The following is a 25,695-nucleotide window of genomic DNA, read 5'->3' as shown; positions in this document are numbered from 1 at the left end:
ACAATGCCAGGAACACCTGTCGTCAATGAGTTAGCTAACTACCAGCTGCTGGGGACCAGGGGGCATGTTCAGTAAGAGGGTGTCAGGAGGGGACTCATTTCAGGGTTTGGGATTGTGTCGGGGGATTTGGGGAGTGTTCTGAGAAGGAGGTGCTGCCTTGGCTGGTAGATGCAGATCTACACTGTCAGATGCAGGGGCGAGCCTGTGAGAGGGGGAGGGGCAGGGTGTGGGAGGAATGGAGAAGGTTGAAGCCGCCATCGGTAAAGAAGCTCCAGGGCCTCCTGTTAGCCAGGAGGGTGATGTCGGTCATGTTTGTGCTTAGACATGATTAAGGAGCAGTCACAGGCAAAAGTGACCTTCTCTGATGGTGATGTTCTAAGAGCTTGTTTGTGTTAAGCAAGGGACACCACAGCCTAAGTGTGTGCCAGGCCAGCCAGAGCCATTGGCAATTGTACATGGGCATGCATGTGCATACACACTCACACACACACACACACACACACTCACACACACACACAGCAGCCTATGATTTTTAACCATGACCCCTACTAGTCCCTCGGAGTCAAAGCTGATTATAAAACTAGTGACTACTTTCTACTTGCCCTTTAAGACCTAGCTTTTGGGTGATTGGTAAGTAAACATTTATTATACTGTTCTCTTTACCTTTGTATGAGATGTTTTAAAATATATAAAAGAAAAAGAAAAAAAGAAAAGGTGATGGTAATGGAAGGAGACTTGTCCCTGGGTGATGAACACAATACAATATACAGATGATGTATTATATAATTGTGTATGGGAAACATGTAATTTTATTAAGCAATGTCACCCCAATCAATTCAATAATTTTTTTTTTTTTAATTTAAAAAGAAAAAATAAACAACAAAAAAAGAAAGGGCACAGCTGAGCTATTACTCTCCTGGGAAGGCATCTCTGATCCCCCATTTCACCAGGAACAAAGACTCTGCCCAGCTGCTTTTGGAGAATTTGACGGACGACTCTGGTCCAGACCTGGCTGCGCAGTGTGGTCTGCAGCCCAGCAGCCTGCGAGTCACTTGGGGCTCGTTAAAGGCAGGCTCTCAGGCCCCTTCTTGGCCTGCTGATCAGAACCTACACTTGGACAGGGTCTCCAGGTGGTTCTGAGGCACAGTCAAGTCTGAAACTCTGCTGTAGCACTTTTCATGCTGGATTATGACCCCTGTGCCCCCCGTTAGCCTGGACACTCCCTGAGGACAGGAGCTGGGTCTCTTTCCTTCCCAGTACCAAGCACAGCCATTGCTCAGGTGTGGTGAATGATTGAATACCAGTGGGTAGCCTATGCTGGCCACTACTGGAGGGGTGGTGAGGCCTCTGCTTGTCCTGTGGCTGTAAATCTCTCCTTCCCCGGCCAGATCAAGGTGAACATCCTGGGAGAGGTGGTGGAGAAGGGCAGCAGCTGCTTCCCAGTGGACACCACGGGCTTCTGCCTGCACGCGGCCATCTACGCAGCCAGGCCCGACGTGCGCTGCAGCATCCATCTGCACACGCCGGCCACGGCCGCGGTGAGTGTCGGCTCAGCCAGCATTTCACTCCCGGGCGGCACAGACCCACATTGCCTGCTTCTCTGAGGTGCCCCCAAGGAAAGACACAAGACCCCAAGCTAGTAACAGTCTCATCACTGAAACAGTTCTGGAAAGATTTCCTGGAACTCACGCCAAAGTAAGGAGAGGGAACACCCAATGTGGGGACCCTAATCCTCTCCACTTTAATTTTTTTCTTTATTGATTTTAGAGAGAGAGGAAGGGAAAGAGAGAGAGAGAGATAGAAATATCGATGAGAGAGAACATTGAATGGCCATCTCTGCATGCCCCCCACTGGGGATCAGGCCCACACCTGGGCATGTGCCCTGACCGGGAATCGAACCAACCACCTCTTGGTGCAAGGGTCGACCCTCAACCACTGAGCCACACCGGCTGGGCTCCTCCCCACTTTTCTAACTACAGAAGTCTTGGTTTGGGGAGAGAAGGTAAAAATGTGTAATGTTTGCCCTGCTACACCCCCCAATCTGCCACATACACAGACTGGCACCATGTACCCAGGTGATGGCACCTCTTTAGTCTGTCTGCTCGGGGCTGTCCTCTTGGACCGAAGGCTGGCGCCTGCCTACCTCCCTTTCCCCAGCCCAGGCTCTGATCGGGAGAGATCTTGATAGAAGATGTTGGGAACCTGGACTTGCCCACTTCTCATAGGCCAGATGGGCTGAGATCTAGGGCTGGGGCAAGGAAAACGGGAAGAGAGTTGAGCAAAGACCCCCAAGGAGCAGGTTGTCCCCTCAGGGCCTCTGGATTTCCCCATGTGTGCCTAAGACACTGGGACATCACTGGAAAAGACAGCAGACAACCAGTTCTAGTTGTCTCAACCTTTACCCCATCCTATCCGCCCCCGCAGGCCACACACCCACAGGGACAGTGCAGACTTGTCACTGGCCTGTGGTTTTCTCAGCAAAGCACAATCGTTACGAGCACTGAGACTTTCCAGAATTTGGACCAAGACTGGGTGATGCCTTTGTGCCAAGTGTGTAGAGCCTGGGCTTAGTTCTGGGGCAAGATGAGTGGAGGAGGCCAAGAGGCTCTTCTAAACCTGTCCTCGCTCTTAATAAAAGGCAGGGCGTGGGGCACGGGGTCCCAGCAGGGTTCCCCTGTTCCCCGGCACCCTTGCTGCCCGTTGCTGGTAAAAGGCGGCTTCACAGTGGGCCTCCCTGTGAGTGAGGAGTCGGGACTGTTTCTGCACTGACCTCAAGGCTGAGGTCTCACCAACCCACTGCAGGGGACCCCAGCCTCGTGCCAACTCCACCCCCCCTCCCAGAGCCCTAGGACAAGAGCCAAGTGGGGGGGGGGGCAGCTGCGATAGCTCGCTCCAGTGCATTCGTTCCAGCAATTTGGGAAGGTGAGGCATTGACACGGCTGCTGTCAAAAATGATGGGATGACATTAGCGGAAGCAGCCAGAGAGCAGCACCCCAGCCAGGTGGAGAGTCAGAGGGTCCCCACACCCATCCCCAGAGTAGAGCCTGACTGGGCCACTCAGGAGTGTGCTGGGGGAGCTGCAGGTGCTAACCGTCCCGTCGTCTCACTGAAGGTGTCCGCCATGAAGTGGGGCCTCCTGCCTGTCTCCCACAACGCCCTGCTGGTGGGGGACATGGCCTATTACGACTTCAATGGTGAAATGGAGCAGGAAGCGGATCGGATCAACCTGCAGAAGTGCCTTGGACCCACCTGCAAGGTTTGCCCAGCTGTTCTGTTCCGGGAAGATGCTTCAGGGTGGGATTGTCAAAAGCCGACATTACAAGTGACACATGTTCATTGGACGATATTTAGAAATTGGGCATAAAAAGTGAAATAAAATTCTCTCTTTTGCACTACCCTTAGATTTTGGTACATACCCTAAACATATTCACAAAACTAGGATCATAAAATATATTCTCCTTGTCCCCCTTAGCAACATACAGTAAACACCTTCGTATATTATTAAATATTTTCTGCATCACTATTTTAAATGGTTGAATTACATCTCATTGTGTGAATAATTGTGCCATCATTTACCTGAAAGTCCTTTATGATTGGACATTGAAAGGTTTTCTCCCCAAATTTTCTCTTGATATAAACAACATTGTTATGAAAACCCTTTCCACCAAATCTTTGTATATGCTTGAGATGATTTCCTGAGGGTGAACTTCTATGGGTGCACATTTTAAAATTCAAATATACATTGGCCAAATTGTTCTCTCTGCCCGCAATGTTTAGTATATAAGAATGCTCTGCGGTCTCCCCAACTTGAGTGTTATCATTTTTTTTTTCTAACCTGGTAGAGAAAAAGAGAATCTCATTAATGTTTGGTTAAAGTCAAAAGACCTATTTTATAACAGTACATAATTGGGGGTGGTCAGCTTAGTACAGGAAGTTTAGGAGCTGAACCTGGGTTGACGGATGCCTGCTCCCATCCTAAAAGGCACTCCCTGTCATTTCCGCCTGACAGTCCCTGTCTTCCGGTCTCTGGCACAGAGAAGTCCCTGCCGCTCTCTCCTGACACTCTCCGCACGAGCAGTGCCCAGGGAGGGACGAGAGGTTTACCTCTGTGAACTGCTACAAGAGTCTGAAAGATGGGGCATTTGTTCTCAGCAAAATCTTTTGTGGGCCAGAGTCATCATCTCTTTCCATTTCTCTGGCACTTGAGAGGAAAAACCTCCACAGTTTTCAGCAAGAGAGGATGTGATGATCAGACCTGAGCCCAGGTCTGCACGGACAGAGCTGATACCTGGATCCGCATCCCAGCTCCCAGCGGGGCATCAGCCAGTTTCAGAGAGATCTCGAGGATAAACCACCAAAGAAAGTTAGGCACCTGGACCTTGGGGAGTCAAACTCTTGGGATAAATTTATTTCTGAGTATTCTCTCCTTTTATCTGCCTGCCCCTGGCTGAGTCAGAAACATTGCACTAACACTGAGAATACCTGGGTTCTAGTTCCCATTCTGCCCCTAGATAGCTGGGAAACTTTCCATTGCTTTAGGCTTTTATTTCCTCGACCGTAAAAACAGTGAGTTAGATTAGAAGGTCACCGTGGCCTCGTTCATAGTAGGATCTTCGAGCTGCCCGGGCCTCATTGAGTTTATGGAGAGAACGTTTATGGAGAGGAAGGCCCATGTCCAGAGAGGTCACGGGACCTGCCATCAGGCACTCGGGTTCCCTGCCTGTTTCTGCAGAGCCACCTCTTAGAGGGCCACCCCTCGGGTATTGATTCCCAGGTCGACTAACTCACAGAGGTAAGAAGTTGCTTCTGAGGTTGGATCCTCATGTTGGACATCAAACAATTTCATTTACTTTAACTCAAACATTAGTTTTTCAGACTACTAAGATTTCCAAGGCCTCAAAAGCCGGTCATTGCCCAAAGAAATTCACCAAATTATTTTGTTTCAGTAGTAAAAAAAAAAAAATCTTCTATTTCTTTCTTCTTCTTCTTTTTTAAATCCTCACCCGAGGATATTTTTGCATTTATCTTCAGACAGTGTGGGAGGAGGAGAGAGAGAGAGAAACATCGATGTGAGAGAGACACATCAATTGGTTGCCATCTGCATGGCCCCGGAGGGGTTGGGCACAAACTGCAACCGAGTTATGTGCCCTTGGCTGGAACCGAACCCACGACTCTTTGGTCTGCGGGCCGACATTCTAACCGCTGAGCCAAACCAGCCAGGGCAAAAAATCTTCTATTTCATAGGTGATTACTTAGGGTTAAAATCACACATGATTTTACACATGGGGTATATTGGGGTGTTTGTGTTGGAAGAAGGAACAAGGAGTTGGGGGGTGATGCTCTGGGATTGGATATGGAAATTGATCTGAATAAAATGAAAATCTCTCCCTCTTGGGTTTAGAAGGCTTGAAGTTTTAATTGGCCATTTGCTCCTCTGCAGATCCTGGTGCTAAGAAACCATGGCGTGGTTGCTCTAGGTGACACCGTGGAGGAGGCGTTCTATAAGATCTTCCACCTGCAGGCTGCATGTGAGATACAGGTGAGCGAGTTCCTCTGCGGACTCTGGGGAGTGGCTCTCACAGTGACCCTCAGCAAAGCACCCCTCCCTAGCTGTGATTCAAGGAGGTCTAGTCATCCAAAAGCCAGGCCCTATTTCTCTGCTCTATTTGTCTAAAGTTTCACACTCAGAGCAGTTTTGTAGCTTTAAAGTATATATCACTGTTGTCTAACAACCAACACCCAACTCATGGAGGTCAGTGTCCAGACTGGGAAGCTGTCAACTGGACAGCAGTAGAAACCATAATAGGGCAGATACAAGGTCTTACCATGTTCATATATTGCCTGGGGTAGACCTGTTACATCTGGCTATGCCCAATAGACACCACACATGTAGGTGACCTTCCTTCCTTCCTTCCTCCCTTCCTTCCTCCCTTCCTTTCTTCCTTCCTTCCTTCCTTCCTTCCTTCCTTCCTTCCTTCCTTCCTTCCTTCCATCTTCCTTCCTTCCTTCCTTCCTTCCTTCCTTCCTTCCTTCCTTCCTTCCTTCCTTCCTTCCATCTTCCTCCCTTCCTTCCTTCCTTCCTTCCTTCCTTCCTTCCTTCCTTCTTCCTCCCATCCTTCCTTTCTTCCTTCTCTCTCTCTCTCTCTCTCTCTCTCTCTCTCTCTCTCTCTCTCGGGCTAGTTTGCAAAGACCATGAACATGGTCAAACCCAGAAAGAGAAATGGGTCAAGGTGGAGTGTTGATATGACAGACTAAACACCGGACTCCCAAGGTGACGTTCAGGGAGCCCATCATGAAGTTCTCCCAACCAGTGAGAGGGTGGAGGGAGGGTGGGAGTGTTAGTGGAGACGGGACCCCTAGCGGAGCTGGTGAAGAAGCAGCAGGAAAACATACCCTCCCGCTTTGTCAGGCCGGTGGTGTTGGACAAGCCAGCACGCACTCCTTCCAGGGTGGCAAGATGAGAGGTGCGCGGGGTGGGGGGGCCCTGCACAGCTGCTGGGCTCCCTCCTCCCCAGCGCTGGTTCGTGTGCCCTGGGTCGGGACTCGCCCTGTCTCCTCACCTGCAGAAGTGGAGCCTGTAGAGTCCTTGTGAGGACAGCCTTTCCGACGAAGGAGAGGGGTTGCTGATGCCATTTCGGGGACTCGGTGGGCAGAAGGGGACTCTTGCTGCTCCCGGATGAGTCAGCTCTCTGCAGGCTCTTGAGGGGTTCCGTCTGCCCTCTGCTGGCTGGTCTGGGCAGAGCAGCGCCCGGGAAGAAGGCTGCCTTTCTCTTGGGAGTTAAGGGAAGCGGATTATCCCAGAAGCATCGCTAGTGACGGCTTTGCAAGCGGTTCCTTTCTCAGTGGTTTTTAAAGGCGTATGTTGAGAGGATAGTTGTTAAAGACAGTGATGAAGAGGTGTTAGAGGAAGTGGTATGAGACTCTCTCCCGACCCCACTCCAAAAAAAAAAAAAAAAGGAAGAACAACAAAACACAAAAACAACAGTGGTCAGAACAGGAGATGGTGGAAGTAAGACCAAAGCGGCGCCTTTCTGATGTGGTGGCCTCCCTGCCCCCTACCCAGCGATGCTGGCCCTGAGCTCTGACCCCTGACTGGTGCGGGAACCTGGCAGAGTCTCTGATATGCCCACTTTCCCTACCCCACATCCGAGCTCTCTAAGAGTTCCCTACCTTCCTTCTGAGGAAGAGACTCCTGTGAGAAACAGTTCTCATCTCTTTGCAAAGACAGCACGGCCCTAAGAATGCATGGAGAGAGGCGCCCGTGTGCCCCCACGCTGGTGTGAGGCTCCAGGCCCTCAGAAGCGGGCCCTGTGCAATGTAACGGGAGGCAGGATGGCCGTCTAGCAAACATGGAGCTAAAAGCGCAGCGCTGACAGCCCGCCGGCTGCTTCTCTCGGCTCTGCCAGCTGTCATTGCCTTTCAGTCGAGACTGTATGATGTGACCTTGTTAAAATACATCGTGATGAAGGCACATAACCCCAGAAAAGCTCCAGCGGCTTCTTTTAGCCGGTGGAGCAGGGAGGCTTCGAGAGAGAGACACTAAGCTGGGAGGTGGGGAAGGAAGCCCGGCAAGGTTAGGCCCGAGGTTCCGGGCGTGGAAGATCCTGGCAGGTTCGGGCGCTTGCAGATGCTGTTGGGTCATTTCCGGTCGAATGGCCAGCACTGACTTTCTCTTTCCATTGTGAGTGTAGTTTTCTCCCTCAGCGACTTTGGCAAACAAGCAAATGTGTTTGTGGTCATTTTAGTGGTTCGAGACTAAGAGCCTATTTTGTTCTCTTGGGACAATGTTCGCTTTGCTCCCCATCAGTCTGGGGTTCCAGGAATCTGGGTCACCCCCAGCTGAGAGAAGCAGCTCCCTGCTCTGCTTACAGGCAGATGGAAGAAGCTTAGGCAGTTCTCCATCTGCTACCCATCACCGTGGAAACCGATGGAGGAAGAGGGAGGCGGGAGGAGGAAGGTGAGGGCAGTTCTCTTCCTCAGTGAATGACAAGTGCTCAGGGGATATTGCTTCTCAACCTTCCACGGTAAAACCTCATCCTCTGTTTTTCATAAATACTTACATGGCACTTATATTCTAAGTGCTTTACAAATATTGTCTTCAATAATCCTCATGAGGTAGGTAGCACTATTTTCACTTTACAGATGAGAAAACTGAGGCTCAGAGAGTAAATCACTGCCCAACGTCACACTGTAAGTAAGTGGCAGAGGCAGGATTCAAACCCAGGCAGCCTGGTGCCTGAGTCTGTGTTCTTAAAAACTACACCGCATTGCACTGCCTCTGGGCAGTAAGAGTTGGTGGGAAAGGTCAGCTGACAGGACCTCTCTTCAGGGAGTTGGCATTTCAAGTCAGGGTTTCAGGTCCCAGGCTGAAGTCCTGTCTGGACAGGATGGGGTTCAGGAGGAGCAAGGTAAATTGATCAGCCAGGTAGAATTCACTACCTCTGAGGGTGCCTGAGCCTCAGTGCTGGGTGTGAGAGACTTCAGAATTAGCAAGCATGGCAGCAGAGTGCAGAACGGGGACCAGTAGATTTCAACTCACTGTGATCTGTGTCAACTCACTGTGATCTGTGTCGTCAACTCACTGTGACCCTCTTACACTTGGAGAGCAGTACAGTAGGCTGCCTCCCCCAGCCTGGAGCTGACCACCTTCTAGGGAAGTCAGACAAGGGCTCTTACTGTTGGTGGGAGGATGGAATAAATGATCTCTAAGGTCTCTATCTTTGCCTGGATTAAAAATAGAGCCTTCCACTGGACACAAATCTTGGATAAAAAGGGCGTGGAAAATTAGTGTTTTAGCTTTCTCCTCTCTACAGGGTGATGGGGTCTCCTTGGGAAGGTGGCCTGGCTGACCTCCAAGGGGGCCATTTGTTACACTGGTGAATTTAACACACTCCAGGGTGTGTCTGGATCCTCATGGGATCATAGACCTGTGTTCGTCAGCAAGCTGAAGTATATCCTTTCATTTTCAGTAAAAAAAACAACAACTGTCACAAAAGCTGCAACTCTGGGGACACATAGTAGGAGCTGTTCCCCTGTAATAAGCAGGCTTACGTGGAGTATCAAATAGTGAATAGGATGATGCCCGAAACTCCTGGCTCAACTGCTTGCTGTAGTTGAACTTGCCCAGGAAGCCAAATCATAACCAGTTATATCCGAGTGGCAGACATGAGGAGTAAACAGAGTGTACTAGCAGGTGACCACGGGATATATGCCTGTATACATAACCCCTGGACACAGACAATAGCATGGGGAAGGCCTGGGGTGGGGTAGGGGGGGACTGGAGGGGGGCAAAAAGGGAGAAAATGGGAGACATCTATCTGTAATACTGTCAACAATAAAATAAAATTTAAAAAAAAAAGAAAAGAAAAGAAGGGACTTAGTTAGATCGATGAATTTTTTTAGGATCATCCTAAAATCGCCTGCTGTACACACACGCCTCTTGCCCGAATCCTCAGCCTGTTGCCTGCGGCCACCCGTATCATCCCCTCCCCAGGAGCCTTGACAGTGGGACAGTCCTTCCAAGTCCAAAGCCGCCTGTCCCTACACAGTGCCCGCTGTGCACCGTCAGCATTTCCTCTGTCTCTGCTGGGGTTCTCGACCGGCTGACCCCACCTTGGAAGATGCATTCTTCCTTCGACCTGTTAGTTCAGCCCACCTGGCTGCACTCATATTTCATGGCCTAGAAGCCAGCCGACTTCTCCCGGGTGACTTTTCTTTAAAACGGGAGATATTTCCAACACACCGAAAAATGCAGAGAATAATGTAATGGTATATACCGGCTGCCCACCACTCCGATCTAACAAATATTAACAGCCTCTTCACCTCAGATCCTTTTCTCTTAAAGAAATACAATGTTACAGACAAGACTTAGTGCCCCGTGGAGTCTTTCAGTCCCATGCTCCCACCTCCCCCCGAAATAACGCAATGTGAAGCTGGTAACCCAGGCAGGTCACTTTCAGTTCCCTGGATTGTTTTAGTCTTAAGGTTTAACACTTACCATGTCCTCTACAGTCTCTAGGAAGTGACATTAAGGAAGAAATTGCTAATAGCTCTTTCCCTGGAGTGCGTGCATGCCCGATAAATTTGGGGTGGCCCTTCCCCTGGGAGGAAGGGGCCGAATGCAGCTTGTTTTTCTAGCCCATTTCTGTTTCTGATCTCCCCTTATCCCCATTCCCGTTACACACGCGAGCTTACATAAGAGCACAGGTGTGTGTGTACACACGCACGTGCGCACACACGAGTTGAGGGCTCTCTGCTCTTTGCCCAGGTGTCCGCCCTGTCCAGTGCCGGGGGAGTGGAGAACCTCATCCTCCTAGAGCAGGAGAAGCACCGACCCCATGAGGTGGGCTCCGTGCAGTGGGCTGGCAGCACCTTCGGGCCCATACAGAAGAGCCGGCTGGGGGAACACGAGTTCGAGGCCCTCATGAGGATGCTGGACAACCTGGTGAGTCTCCCGCCACTGTCCTTGAGGCCAGTCTGTTGAGGCTCAGCGCCAGGACCAGTCAGTACGAGGTGTTAGGTGGGCATCAGAATCGCCAACGTCATGGTTACAGTGATAAAGCCTCATTGATTGGCAACTTGACTTAGAGTTTGTGGTCATTGTAATAGTAGTTGAGATGGCCTTTGCCACCCCTGCTCAGGGCTGTGGATGTCATCATACGTGCAGAGTGCTCTTTGGAGAAGGGCAAGAAGACACTGGTTGGTAAGAGAAGTAGTAATTCCATCAAAGTCAGAACCACAGAGCCCCTCTTACTATGTGACTCAGCTCACTCTTTTGTAGTTAGTTCTGCCTTTCCTATCGCACGACTTTAATGCAGAAAACACGTAATACCACACGTTTCCTTATTCCTGGTGAGCCGCACCGTAGCAGCATCCTATTGTTATGATTGTCGCTACAGGAGTTAACTGGGATTTAAAGGATTCAAAATAATTTTAAGACATTCTTCCTTCTTCTAGAAACGAACAATTTAGTTGATGATGTGATATGTAAATAGGAGACAATTCAAGAACAAGAGGAAAGCTTATACCATGAGGAGCTAATTGCAGGAAGAGACTGACTTCCTAGATTGCTCAGAGTGGTGAAAGATGAGACCTGTCTTTGTAACATTTCTATATTTGATTCATTTTCCCCTCTTCACGGCTATGATTTCAGACTCTCTTCATTGTGTCTAGGTCATTGTAGTTATTAATACTTTTATCTTTGCCTTCTGCACCTTCTCATCATCTCCATCTTGTTACCAGGCTGACCACGAGGGTCCCTTTATAATAATGAAAGGTACAATCCACAATGAAAATACAACTCCCAGCAGCATGTGTGTGCTGAATAGTCTGTGCCTAAATAAAGCACCAGAACCGGAGGGTTTCACACAGAAATTTTTTTTTCAAATCTTTAAGAAACAGACAGTTCTTATGCTACTTATACTGTTTCAGAGAAGAAGAAAGAAGGACACAGCCTGACTAGTGTGGCTCAGTGGTTGAACATCGACCCATGCACCAAGAGGTCGCTGGTTCCATTCCCAGTCAGGGCACATGCCCAGGTTGTGGGCCCGATCCCCAATGGGGGGCATGCAGGAGGCAGCCAATCGATGTTCTCTCTCATCGATGTTTCTCTCTATATATTCCTCTCCCTAAAATCAATAAAGAAAAAATTTTTTTAAAAGAAAGGACATCAAATCATAACAACTATAACAGTCAGACAAACCTTACTTCAAGTTGAAAAATGCCACATGAAAACTAGCAAAGAGTACCCAGCATAATATTAGAATAATAATCCACAGTAACCAAGTGAGGGTTCATTCCTAGTGTTCAAAGATATTTTAATATTATACATCTTTTAAATACATTTCATGAGATTACTGAGTCTAAGGATAAACACCTTTTGATCATTTTAATAAATATCAAAAGGCAGTTGAAAAATTTAGTACCAATTTATAAAAATAACTGAAATAGGACAGGAGGACACTTATTTAACATGATTAAAATACTTTTTTTCAAAACATGAGCCAACATCATGATAAAACACTAGAAGTATTTCCATTAAATTTTTGATCTTAGTCAAAAGGCCAAGAGGCAACCTATTCAATTTTGAAACAAAAGAATGATTCCTGCTCTCAGCACTCTTATTTAATATTGGAACTCAATTCAAAGCAGTAAGGCATAAAAATAAGAGGCATGCATTTTGCAAAGGAAACAAAATTACTCTTCTTTGTAGATAGTATGGTTACATGCCTATAAAGTCCAAAAGAGTCAACTGAAAGAAAGAAATAATGAGTGCATTTTAAAGTGGTCACTTATGAAAATATATACAAAATTAGTAGTTTTTTGTATCTTAACATATAATATATTTGAAAATATAATTATGGGAGAAAATAATCTTGTTTACACATGCAACAAAATCCTAAAACGTTAAGCAGAACCCATCTAAAGAAAAACCATAAAGCTTAGCCAATTGACATCAGAGAAAACCTGAAATCAGTGAAGAGCTAGAATTTATTTCTGGTTAGAAAGCTTCCATAGGGTAAAGAGGTCACTTTTCCAAATTAATCAATCCACTCAACCCAATTCCTTTAAAAACGGGGGAAGGTGTAAGGACTTCGCGAACTGTTCCTCCAGGTGGACTTCAGAAAGGCCAGGAAGTCCTATAGAGAAGAAAAGTAGTTGGGGATACCCGTCCCCACACGGCGCCGCACGCTGAAGCCTGAGTAACTGACGGAGGAGCAGTACTGCGGGGTGGCCAGGCCAATCCGTGCCGCAGCCCCAAGAATCCCGAAGTAGAGCCCGAACAATGAGAACCACACAGGGCAACCCGGCATCTCACAGGGCAGCGGGACAGAGAGACGACTACCGCCTGGAGAATAGGACCGGTGGATTGCTACCACACTCCTTTCAGCAGGATAAATTCCTGATTTAACAAAAGTTAAAACATAAAAAAAGCTCACACAGGTATTAAAAACATAGATTAATATTTGTGATGCTGTCGTGCTGGGCAGACCTTGTGAAGCATGGGGGAAAGTCTGGAATCATGATGGCAAATATTGACAGCCATGATTACACTAAAATGCAAAACTTGCATTTTTCTAACCCCCCCCCCCCACACACACACACCATAAGCACAGCTGAAAGACGCACTATGGAGGGAAATTTTTGACACCTGTGGCAGTCAACATAATGTAAAGCGATATTATAAATCAGTGTGAAAAAGAAAAACATCTCAGCAGAAAAATGAACTGGGAATACAAACAATTTACAAAGGAAGAGATTCAGTGGCCATTGAATGTAATTTAAAACATCCAATTAAAAAAATCCAATTTTTCTAGTAACCCCAAAAAGAGCAAAACAGAGCAAGACAGGCAGAGCTAGGAACTGCTCCGTCAGCCGCCGAGAGTCCCAGGTGTTCCTTCTCACCGAGCGACACTCAGGTCCGCCTTTGTGGGACATGGTCTCGCTTAGAAGTCAGGAACGCTCCTGAGTCAGATTTCAGGGATCTAAGAGGGAAATAGTTAGGAAGCCTTGGAGTAGAGGAAGGGAGGGCTGACTGTTAGAATCAGCCGGGGAAACTCTAAAGGCCTGTGGCCCAGACCGCGCCACCATCCAGTGAAATGGGCAGGTCTGGGAGGGCCCAGCGGCACCGTTTTGAAAGCTCTCGTGTGGTTCCAATGTGCAGCCGGGGTTGGGAACCACTACACTAGACACCTAGTAGGAGCCCTTTTTAGGTAAGGAGCTCTGTCTGTCTCCTTCACAAAGTTCCAGGGATTTTCTCAGCCTTGATCAGAGGCTCTTTGGGGTGGAGGAAGGGAGGGGTTGGAGCCCCGAGACAGGAACAGCCGAGACACACTGGAGAAGCAGCAAGGTCTAGGTTGTACTGTGGAGATTTGGATTTAAGCCCAGTCATTAGATAGAAGTGAACTATAAATCAAAGGTGGGGAAATAAATATAAAATTTTTTGAAATCTTGGCCAAAAGGATAACAGCACAAATAGCATAAAATTCATAAAAACTCCATTTGTGGGCAGGTCTCGCAGACACACCGAATGCCTAGAGCAGGCACCTCCCTTCCCCACACTAAGTGGTTCTGTTTTTGTCCTCATTAGGGCTACAGAACAGGCTACACATACCGCTACCCCTTTGTTCAAGAGAAAACCAAACACAAAAGTGAGGTGGAGATTCCGGCCACTGTCACAGCCTTCGTGTTCGAGGAGGATGGCACCCCGGTGCCCGCCCTGCGGCAGCATGCCCAGAAGCAGCAAAAGGAAAAGACCCGCTGGCTCAACACGCCCAACACCTACCTGCGGGTCAACGTGGCTGACGAGGTCCAGAGGAGCATGGGCAGCCCCCGGCCCAAGACCACAGTAAGGCGGGCAGAGGGGGAGCCCAGGGTGGGGGAGAGGGCCTGGTAATGTTTATGCATTAAGCAACTTTAAGACAGGGGAACAGAACAAGTCTCCCCCGGGCGAGTGTTAGTACAAGCCCCGCTTAGGGCTTCCTATCAGGCATCTGGGAGCAGTGTCTGTGCCCATGGCGCCTCTGATCACTTGTTTCTTGCACCTCTGCACTGAGTTTTTGGGTCCAGAGGATGGCTGGACCAGGTCACCCCCAACAGCATGAAAGCAAAGAGCAATTGATTTTTGATTTTTGCTCCCACATCCAGAGGGGAATTCTGGGAAGTTCAAGGATGGGTACCCAACATTTGAACTACACATCTGATGCAAACCCAGGAGCTGGGTGGGAGATTCATTTCTATTATGTTGTCCTCCTCACCACATACACACCCTGACTCTTAATTTAATTTTCATTAACATTAAAGTAGCTGGCAGTCAAATAGACTGAGCTCTTCTTAAGAAAAAAAAAAAGTGAAGCCTTGCAAATTAACAGAGTCATCTAATACTTAAGCTCAAGTGGCTGCCTGTCTGTGAACGCTGGTTACCCAGGTTCTGACCCCTACTCTTTTTTTATTTTTTTTTTATCCTCCCCCGAGGACATTTTTGCATTCATCTTCAGATAGAGTGGGAGGGCGAGAGGGAGGAAGACAGAGAGAGAAACATCGATGTGAGAGAGACACATTGGTTGCCACCCACATGACCCCAACTGGGGCTGGGGACAAACTGCAACTGAGGTACATTCCCTTAGCGGAAACCGAACCCGGGACTTTCTGGTCCACAGGCCAACACTCTAACCACTGAGCCAAACTGGCCAGGGAATGACTCCTACTCTTAAGGGTTCTTTATGGCTATTGACCTGGGGCCTTCTTTGGCAGCTGGGTCATTTGTGGCCCATCCTGCTCTGGGAGACAGATAGCACAGGCTTGCTGACCACGTAGGCCAGTGGGCCCAGATCTCCGGGGACAGGCCACTGGGGAGGACGCCTGGCCTTATTCTTTTGCCTTACCCGCCCGGCCTTGTGTGTTCAGTGGATGAAGGCTGACGAGGTGGAGAAATCCAGCAGTGGAATGCCAATACGGATCGAAAACCCAAACCAATTTGTGCCTCTCTACACCGACCCCCAAGAAGTGCTGGACATGCGGAACAAGGTAGGGTGGTAGCTAATTGTCTGGCCATCTCTTTTCCTTCAAGAGTGGGGGGGGGGGTGAGGCGGGGTCAGGATGCACCTCATGGGAAAGAAACTTGTTTGATTGCTGTGTTCCAGGCTCTGTCCTGAGTGCTGTACCTGTGTGGTCCTGTAGGACCCCCTTACAAGACAGGTGCTTGCTTTAGGCATTAGATGTGTCTAAGAGACCAGCCCACAGATGGAGTTTTTATGAATTTTATACTATTTGTGCTATTATCCTTTTAGCCAAGATTTCAAATTTTTTTATATTTCTCTCCCCACCTTTGCTTTACAATTCACTTACATTTCTAATGTCACTTTAAAAACTTAGGTTGCAGCCCACCGCCTCCAGTAGGTCAGGTACACTCCCAGAACCGTGTCAGTGTGTGGTTTGAGGGCCCTCTGCAGTGCTTGTTTAAAATGCATTCCTGGGCCACCCCACCCCAAGAGATTCCAAGTCAGTAGTTGTGGGGTGGCTCAGGAATCTGTATTGTAAACAAATCCCTCAGGGCTTCACAGGAAAATTAAAATTTGAGAATCTCCCTCAAGGATCGGCTGTGCCTCCTTGTGCTCTTCACCTCCTACAGTTACCTTTTCCGAGTCAGCGAGACTGTTGCAGGTAAACTGCTCATTCATTCTGAAACAGACATGGAGACTGTCAGAGTGGATGGGCTGCGTTAGAAACGGAGGAGACCCTGGGAGTGCCCCTCGGCCTGACACTGCACACTGAGCTTACTCTCCCCCTCCCTTCCATACAGATTCGAGAACAAAACCGGCAAGATGTGAAGTCGGCAGGGCCGCAGTCCCAGCTCCTGGCGAGCGTCATCGCTGAGAAGAGCCGAAGCCCGGTACAGCAGAGGCGGCCCCTGTCTGGAGGGGAACCGAGTTTGCCTTCCGGGTCTTCAGTGCCTGGGGCTGGGCAGCAGGACCCCTGAGTCCTCATGCCCACCGTCCCTGTGATCTCGGGTGCTGGTCTTTTTGCTGCAAAACGGATGCCATGAGGACCAGGGACAGTGTCTAATCACCCTCTGTGGGCACTGGGTGGGGCAGCAGCTGCCCAGCCCACCTGTGGGAGTGATGCCGACTTCCATGCTTCCCCCGTGGGACTCCCCTCTGCCCTCTATTAGCATCTCGCAAAGTGGGGATCACAGAAATGTGCTGGCAGCTCCCAGCTGCTCCAGACCTGCCTGCCCTGAGCATTCTGGCCTCTGCATGGTGATGGCAACATGAGATTGCAGCCTGGGGACGATGCTCGTGTGCTCTCAGAGGGAAAACATGTGTATAAGGACCGGTGCCCCTCTGAGGGAGGGGCAGGTAGTTGTCCACACAAACCCAAATAGTTAGAAAGCATCCAGTCATGGTTTCCATGCTTGAGATAGAACAGTGTTTGTCTAGTGCTTCGCAAAAGGGGTGGAGGTCAGAATCCTGGCTCACGTTGGAAACAAGTGCTGCTCGTTGCAAACCAGCGGTGGCATCTCCCTCAGCAGCAGGGAGGGGCAAAGGCAGGACCGTTCCTGCCTGCCCAGCAGACAGGCGATGCAGTAGTTTCCACCAGGCTGCAGCCTACAGGGTGGGTGTCCACTGGCAGAAGTGTGAAGGTCGCTGCGCCCACCTCCGCCTCCACCCCACCTCCACCCAGCCAAGATGAGGAACACCAGATGTGCTCCGGGATCGAGGATAGAAATACTGCATGATGGGGGGTGGGGGTGGGGGGTGGAGGTGAGAGTTTAAGACAATGAGCAAAATTGTTAAAAACTGCCATTTATACCAAATGCTCTCCTTAGAGTCCCTCTTCTTGGAATCCTGGTCTTGGGCTCTCTTTTGAACCCCATGATTTCTTAAGATAGGCCCAGTGCTGCCCTCTTTTGGAAGGAGCCCATGGGAAGGGTGGCCTGGGGTGCGTGGGCCAGCTGCTCAGGGCTCACCTCCCTGCAGAGCACTATCCACAAAGGCCAAGGGGAGGATGCTGGACTAGGAAAAAGGACTGTGGCACCGGAACTTGACTCCCTGTCTTGAGCTAGAGGGGTCAAAGACTCCTGATGTTTCCACAAGCTTGCCCAGCTGGTGAGCTCCCCAGGGCAAGGGGCTCCACAGAGGTGGTGAAACAGTGATCTTGGCAATGTCCCCACAGGGACCTGCAGTTCAGGTGGTTGAAGGTCCGAGATTCAGGACCCTGGTTCCCTTGTAATTTATGACTGTGTGCAAAACAGGACTGACAGTTTGGACCGAGAACGCTGAAGCCACTGTGTGTTTTTCTGCTGTGTGCTGTAGCTTGTGCTGCAGCTTGTGCTGCTTGGCGGGTGGGGCGGGGCATGGTGGGGAACAGCGCGCATGAAGCTGGTTGAGCCAAGCTTGGCTTGCTGGGTTTGACTGGCTTTGGGCCGCTGACTGTGTTTGCGTAGGGATGGCTTGCAAGCGTCCACAGGAACGATTGCAATAAAGGTGTGTCTTCCTTCTGCTTGGGAGCATCCTTTGAATTTATTTCTGGGGCACAGGGTGGATCCCCTGCATTCATCTAGGCAATTGCAAAAAATGTGGGTCTGGGGGTGAGGTAGCCATAGGGAGGAGCGAGCAAGCACCACCCTGAGGCCCTGTGCTGTTTCCGAGGAGCTGCATGCCACGCTATCCCTAGCAAGACCGCTGGCAGCCACGAGTCTGAAAGGAAGCTCGGGCCTGGGCCCCAACCCCGGCGTTCAGAGAGCAACACACACTCTGTGGTTAACTTTCAGTCTACAGAGAGCCAGCTGATGGCCAAGGGCGACGAGGACTCCAAAGATGAGTCAGAGGAGACGATGCCCAACCCCTTCAGCCAACTCACTGACCAGGAGCTGGAGGAATACAAGAAGGATGTGGAGAGAAAGAAACTAGAACGTGAAGGTAAGGAACCCAGGGCTTCAGGGTCTCCAGGGTGGAAGGGAGAGCCTGGGGAAGCCCAGAGGGAGAGCAGAGCAACCAGCAGCCTCGAACCCAGGACTCTTCACCCTACCCCCAACCTCCACAGCCCTCCCACCCCGGCTCAATCTAGCCTCTGTTTCTTTTTTAATCCTCACTTTCTTCTCTCTCTTTCTTCTTGCCATAGGCTCCATTTGACCTGCCTGCCCAATCACCAGAAATATTCTTATTGGCATATACTATTAATCACAATAATGACCCGCATTGTTCAATGCCTAACAGTTACATAGTGTCTGCAGGACCTCATCCGACCCTCTCAGCTGGGTATAAAGAGTCGATCCTTGCAGTGCTTAGAATAGTGCCTGAGAATATGGCACAGGGCAGTAAACACCAGATAAACGTTAGCTGTGATAGAGAATTGTAACAGTGGTAATAATTAGCTTTCAGATCTGGTATAAACTTTTAAGGCAATCAAAACTCTCCACTAGCTGACTTCTTTATGTCTTCTTCAAACTCCTGTAGTTCAACCCATCTCTCTCTGTTGACTCCCAGATAGATATTCACACTCACGACAGTTCGTATGTCCTTGTTATGCCCCTGTCCCCTCCTGGCGTGGCTTCCCTTCCGGGCCAGACTGACCCAAAGTTATCTACACTTTAGGCTCCATCTCAAATGCCCTCCTGCTATGAAGCCCGCTCTGTGTCTCCCCACCCCCCACACTGAGCTGTCCCTTCTCTTTACTTCAGGAGCACTTGGGGTCTGAGCCCCGGAGCTCAACTCTTGGTTTTGTCCACCAAGCTAGGCTTCCATTCCCTCAGGCAGGGTCATCCTCCGCCACCCCGTTCCCCACCCAGAGTCAGACCCCTTCCTAGATGCCAAGCAGGCACTAGAGCCACCTCAGTAGCTTGCTCAGAGTTCTAACGTGCCAATTGGAAAAGTAGGTAGGAAAATATGGTGCTTTTTATCCCTAGGCATTGTTTGCACTGAACAAATTCGATAAACAAAAATGAGCTGCATGCCACCAAATCATGGTGGGAACTCTCCTGCAGTCTTGCTGTCCACACCAGGGTAACACTCCATAGATGGACGTGCTTTGATGGAGGAAACAGAATACAGCAGACTCCTCCCACTGGCTTCCCCCAGGATGGAGCAGAAATAACCAAAGGTTAGGGGAGCAGCTAACTCTAGGCAGGAGAAATGAGGACCAAATAGAAGAAAGCAATTTTTTTTTAATTCTCTCTCTCTCTCTCACTCTCGCTCTCTCTCTGTCAGTCTCGCCTCTGCTTGACCTCTACCTGAAATGGTTTTCTGTATATTTTTCAGGAGAGAAAGAAACCACTGCAGAGGAGCCTGGCTCACCTGTAAAGTCAGCACCTGCTTCTCCAGCAAAGAGTCCAGTGAAGTCGGAGACCAAGAGCCCTGTGGTCTCTCCCTCCAAGACTTTAGACGGTGAGTGGAGCTGAGCAGCCAGGAGGGAGGGAGATGCACCCACAGGCAGAGAGAGGGGTCTGCATGGAAGGCGGGGCAGGCATGCACACTACCGGTACCTGCTTTCAACAGGTGTCGTCCCCACCCCCGAAAAGCTTTTCCCTCTGCCATTTCTAGGGAATCCCACATAGGGGTTAAAATCTTAAGCTTGTTCCATTCACAAGCTGTGACCGTGCACCTTACAATTTAAGCAATGATGAGTAAGTTCACGTCTGACTCATAGCCTTCTCACCTCTAACTCAGACTGGGTTGGCTGATGGGCCTTTCTAGATGTGCCAGCCCAGGGCTCAGAACTTAATGTGACCAGGGATCACCTAGGGATTTTGTTAAAATGAAGATTCCGGTGCAGCAAGTCTGGGCTGGGACCCGGGGCTCTGCATTTCCAACAAGCTCTCAGGTGAGGCTAATGAGGTCGTTCTCAACCTTGACTGCACTTGGGAATCACAGAGGGTGAGGGTGGGGACTTTAACTGTTCTGATGCCAGCCTGGGTCCCACCCCCAGTGGTTCTGAGTTAAATGGTTTGGGGGTGAGGGTGGAGGGGAAAGGAGTGGAGCCTAGAGTTTTAATATCCTCCCCCCATGAATCTAATGTGTAGCCCAAGCTGAGAACCACTTTACCAGCTAGTAGTTTAGAGAACTGAGTTCTAGGCCCAGCTCAGCTTCTAACTAATAGTAATTCAACTGCTAATTTTAGATCATTTCTGTGCCTCAGTCCTTTTGTCTGTCAAATGGGGCTACTATTTCTCCTTTTTAAGGTTCTTATTTGATAAGGGAAGTTGTAGATGAAAAATGCTTTGAAAAAGTAAAAGCATGATTTAAATGTAAGACGTAATCGTGGTTATAATTAATAATATAAATGAAGGAGAAACATTTGTAACAAAAATACATTAATAATAAAAGATAAATATAATAAGAAAAAACTAATAATAATATAAATGATGGATAATAATAGTATTACAGTCCATACTACCTGTCTTTAATGAGCTCCTGGAATTACTCCTGGCATGAACACTCCTCCCTGGACCCCTAGAGCCCTCACCACAGAGGGCTGTACTGCCAAGCAGGGAGCAGCAGCTTGGTGGCCTGGTGGCCTCTTCTCCCTCCGGGGTAGAATGGCCACCTTTTGGAAGCGGCTAGAATTCCCCAACCCCTTAGCGCCCTCTATTGGGGAATTGCTGCCTCAAGTACAGGCCCAGTGTTGCCAGAGGAAACCCATCTGCTTGAGGCCAGAGCCCCAAGTGGATGTCCCCCAACTGTGTGTGTTCACTGTGTCTCATCGTGGTGTTGTCAACCTGTCTCCACAATGTCTTCCTTTCTCTTCCCATTTGTGCCTTCATCAAAGGAGTTTCCTCCGATTCTGAATACTTGTCTCTGTAGTAAGTATAGAGAGGCTGTTTACTAACTCACCAACACCTGCAATGGGGGAGGGAGGACTTTTTCAAAAGAAATATATTCCCCCCCACTTTTTTTTTTTTGCAACTTACAACCCTGCCTGTGGGAGGTTTCCTGGCTATAAAATTTATGACCAATTTCATATGTCCTATGGATAAACAAGACTTCCCTGAAGGATATACACTAATAGGACACACACATGCAAAAACGCACAGAGATATGCACACAGAGCATGCCACCCAGAAGAAACCAGCTCCCATAGTGAGTGGGCAGCGGGACCAGTTCCTGGGTGCTGCCGGTCGTAGAGTGCTTATGGTCCTCAGGGGTATATCTACATCCCTGTTCCGAATGCACAGGCACCTCTGAGGAGCCCGTGACCTCTTCTAGGGCTACGGGCTAGAGCCCGAATGACCTAGGGACCAATGACCTTATCGGGATGCATAAAGCACTGGCTTGACTGCTGTCTCCAGCATCTCTCAGGGCATGCATACCTACTGCACAAAGGAAATGCAGACTGGAGAGGAGGCTCATGTCAGGACTGGGACGAGGGCTGGCAATTTCATTTTAGCTCCTGGGAGCCCCTTGGAGAGACCTCAGGTGCTCCGTGGGACAGGGGGCAGGGAGAGGGCTGTTTGATGGGTGGGATAACTGCTTCCCCACCGCCTGACATCGTCCCCACTGCTGCAGGATTCCTGCTTCTCTCCTATACACTACATGCCCCTGTGGAGGGCACAGCAAAGTTGAGTTGTTGGAAAGGTGAAGGTCTCCCCTGAAGACTCATTCTGCAATGCAGACAGAGTTGGGGAGTGTACGTCTCTTTGGAGCAGACTCCACGCGATGAGATATTAGCTGTTGCAGGTGACCAGGGTGAAGTAGTGTTGATGACCCTGGCCAGCTGCTCAGTGGCTTTCCCAGCTCCTGGGGGCAGACAGGGTTGACCCTCCAAGCAGCATCTGCAGTTTCACATTCAGCTCACCTACGTGGCTTTTTCACCGTGTGTCACCATGCTCTCAGGTCCTCTTGTGCTGAGTCACCTCATTGTCACTCTTCATCTGTCTCCCTGCCTTCTACCCCATCGGCCTCTCTGAATGCAAGTCTTTCAGATCCTCTCCCTTCAGATTTGGCCATCTCTGCCATTACCTTCTCTTTGACCAGCTCCTGACTGTCCCTGCCCCTGCTGACTCCATTCCCCAGTGATCTCCCAGGAGCACTGGCTACACCTACAAAGTAGCCTTGCACTTAACATCAGAGGATCAACTCTGCCACTTACTAATTTAGCCATCCCAAGTAAGTCACTTAAAAACACTGCAGAGCGGAGGAACAACACGAATCCTTGCTTTTTATAACTCACAGCATTATTATCAGGATAAAATGAGCCCATGAATATAGGAGGATTTTATCACATGTGCTTAGACACATGGTTCTCCTTGGGGACTTCATTCTCAGGATTTTGAGAGAGAATATACCACTTGTTATTTTAAGCCACTCAGTTTTAGCATTGTTTGTTATGCAGTAATAGATAATTATTAAACCTTGGTACATAATAAGAACTGGTTTTATGAAAATTAGTTCTTCTGTGGGTTGACTGGGCTCAGCAGGATGGTTCTTCTGCTCCACCATTGTCAGCTGGGGCTGCAGTCACCTGGGAGCTTGACTCAACTGGAACTTCCAAGATGGAGTATTCACATGTCAGGTGCCATGACAGGGGCAGCTGGAAGGTTGGGCTCAGCCAGAACACTGGGGTGGTGTCTGTCTCTCTGTCTTTATCTCGTCCCTCTGTCTCTGTCTCTGTCCATGTGGTTGTAGGGCCTCTCCATGTGTATTTCCATCAGGGTAGTTGGACTTTATACATGATGGTTAAGGGCTCCCCAAATTATAAAAGCAGAAGCTGCTAAGCTGTTTCAAGTCTTCAACCTGAGGCTGGCTCTGTGGCACTTTCTCTGCATTCTGTTGGTTACTGTGAGCCACAGGGTCAGCCCAGATTCAGTGTGTGTGGGGGGGGACCACACCCAAGTGTAGGCTCTTAATAAAAAGATAAATGACACATGCAAATGTAGAATGAATATATTGCCAGTAGGTTTTGAGGAGGGCAAGATCATTGTCAAATGTCAAAGGAGGCTTGAGCCAGACCCTGGGGCTATATATCCTTGGACAGGCAGATAGGAGTAGAGTGAGCTATTCAGGGGAGGCGGCCAGGAAGCTAGGGGAATGAACATTCTGGAAGGGACACTGGAAGATCGAGGAACAGTGAGTAGTTGGAGGCTAAGGGATGGTGAGAAATCTAGTCTAAGAGATAGAATGTACAAACAAGCACAGGACCTCCCTATAGAAGTACCTCCCTTCCTCATCCATCCTCTGAAGGCCTTTTAGCCCTTTTTATCCCTATTCACAGGAGTCTGGATGTGGATCCTGGCTGCCAAGTTTAATCTTGCTTCAAATTACCCACTCTCTAAATTCCCCCTCCTTCTCCCCCTTCTTCCTGGCCACCATCCTTGGACAGAACCACCTGTTTTCAGCCTCACATCTGTCCCGTACTCCCAGAGCTCTAAGTGTCTGCCCAGGAGAGAAAGCCAGTTCTTAGGAGATACTAGAAGACAAGCTCTCAGCTGCCCGTAGCTCCTGGAGCTCTTCCTACCCTGTCTTCAATTCACTGAAGACCAGTTACGAGCTCTGTGTAATCCCAGCCTTAGCTCTCTTGGGATATTAACAGAGAAGGGGTCCATACTCTCAAACCTGGTCCTTGATACTTTCCAGGAGCCCAGTAAGTGTTTATTTCTGGAGCCCTGACCTGTCACCCCTTCTCCTGGCCAACCAAACTCTCCAGTGGTCTCTGTCCCTTGTAGCTTGTAGCTGAGGGACTGGTGCCCACTGTGCCTCTATTAGCCCCACTTTCATTTACTGCTCCTCTCGCAAACAACTGATAACGTGGGACCTCTGAGATCCAGGTGGGCGTGCTTGGTGTGGCCTTGTTTTCTGGAGAGTGAGAAGAAGTTTGAGTGCCACCTACTAAATCAAGACACAGACCGGAGGCTGAGGCTGTAGATGAGGCTGACAGCAAGGTGAGCATGAGTGAAGGGCAGGGATGCAGGGCACTGTTGGAGCTAGGACACCCATCCACCAGGGAAGGAAAGGACACGTGGACAGAGTGTGGGAGCCCCTCTTATGTACAGTTATGCTCATGGAGTTGGAGGCAAGTATCAAAATCGTCTGAGAGGGTGAAACATGGCCTTGTGTGTCATTCAAAAGAGTGGCCTGCAGTGAGAACCTGGACGGAGATTGCAGAACCATGGCAGGACATGAGCCCAGGAGGAGGAGGAGGGATAGGGGATTAGGTATGGGAAACAAAGTCCAGCACTCAGGGCAGCTGTTGATGTCCATGGCTGAGTCCAGATCAGCCTGGACGGCTCAGGAAAGAAGATGAGAGGTGGTGTTGGCTTGGTTAGAACAAATCATTCACACGTTCGCTTGTTTGCTCATGCATTTGACCATTCGTGGGTTCCACATTTTTGGGGTGCCTCCTATGAGCTAGTTACACAGATAATTTAGACACAGCCTTGCCCTAATTAATTTCCGTTTTTGAGGGGGAGCTATGCATAAACAAGGAAGTGTTTTACAGTGTTTATGATGAAGTTTATATGATGGGGCCAGAAAGGAGGGAGTGATCAATTCTACTTGGAAGTAGGGAGGGATCAGGAAAGACTTGAAGGAAGAAGTAACACCCAAGCTGATTCATTGTATGGGGTGAAGGTTAGGGACACAGGAGAGAGAAGGGGCTTACAGACAGAGGAAAACAGGCTGGGGTGACAGGGCGGGGCTCAAGGGACCAGAGAGTGATAAGGCCAGATAGCAGGTGAAGGGAAGAGAGTAGACAGGGAGAAGGTTGTGTCTGCTGGTTTGCTGCATTCGGGAGTACTGCAGGTAACAGCCGCGGGAATACAGAGGAGGAGGGACTATAGGAGTCAAGGGCATTGGGTATCTTGGTAGTTAGATGATGACAGAATATGGGCTGGACAGGAAGAATAAAATTCGATGGCCAAGGTCATTGGAACTAAGAGAGAGGCAGTCCTCAGAAGTCGCCTGGGAGAGGACTTTGACTTGTCCAGGCAATTTCAAAAGTTACGCAAGACTACCCTGGCCGGTTTGGCTCAGCGGTTAGAGCGTCGGCCTGCGGTCCTGAGAGACCCGGGTTCGGTTCCCGCTAAGGGCATGTACCTCGGTTGCAGTTTGTCCCCAGCCCTGGTCGGTCGTGCGGGTGGCAGCCACTCGATGTGGCCCTTTCACATCGATGTTTCTCTCTCTCTCTCTCTGTTCCTCTCTCTCCCTCCCACTCTATCTGAACAAAAAATGGAAAAATGTCCTCGGGTGAGGATTAAAAAAAAAA

At 49.4% G+C, this 25,695-nt stretch overlaps 1 protein-coding gene across 5 annotated transcripts in view; it reads left to right on the top strand.

Moving 5' to 3' along the window:
- ADD2 (adducin 2) overlaps positions 1-25,695 on the top strand; it is a 52,174-nt gene that overhangs the window by 24,161 nt on the left and 2,318 nt on the right. The window contains exons 7-15 of one of the 5 annotated variants that reach the window (XM_036263570.1): positions 1,389-1,538; positions 3,113-3,256; positions 5,441-5,539; positions 10,268-10,444; positions 14,090-14,347; positions 15,406-15,525; positions 16,301-16,390; positions 18,272-18,419; positions 19,758-19,883. In XM_036263570.1, coding sequence (XP_036119463.1) covers positions 1,389-1,538; positions 3,113-3,256; positions 5,441-5,539; positions 10,268-10,444; positions 14,090-14,347; positions 15,406-15,525; positions 16,301-16,390; positions 18,272-18,419; positions 19,758-19,883 — 1,312 coding nt within the window. The remainder of the gene's footprint in view (positions 1-1,388; positions 1,539-3,112; positions 3,257-5,440; positions 5,540-10,267; positions 10,445-14,089; positions 14,348-15,405; positions 15,526-16,300; positions 16,391-18,271; positions 18,420-19,757; positions 19,884-25,695) is intronic. The other 4 variants (XM_036263572.1, XM_036263573.1, XM_036263571.1 and 1 more) reach the window with 4 other exon arrangements.

The sequence above is a fragment of the Molossus molossus genome, unplaced genomic scaffold (genome assembly GCF_014108415.1).
Source record: "Molossus molossus isolate mMolMol1 unplaced genomic scaffold, mMolMol1.p scaffold_m16_p_15, whole genome shotgun sequence".
NCBI lineage: Eukaryota > Metazoa > Chordata > Mammalia > Chiroptera > Molossidae > Molossus > Molossus molossus.
This window is presented reverse-complemented; position numbering and strand designations above follow the sequence as displayed.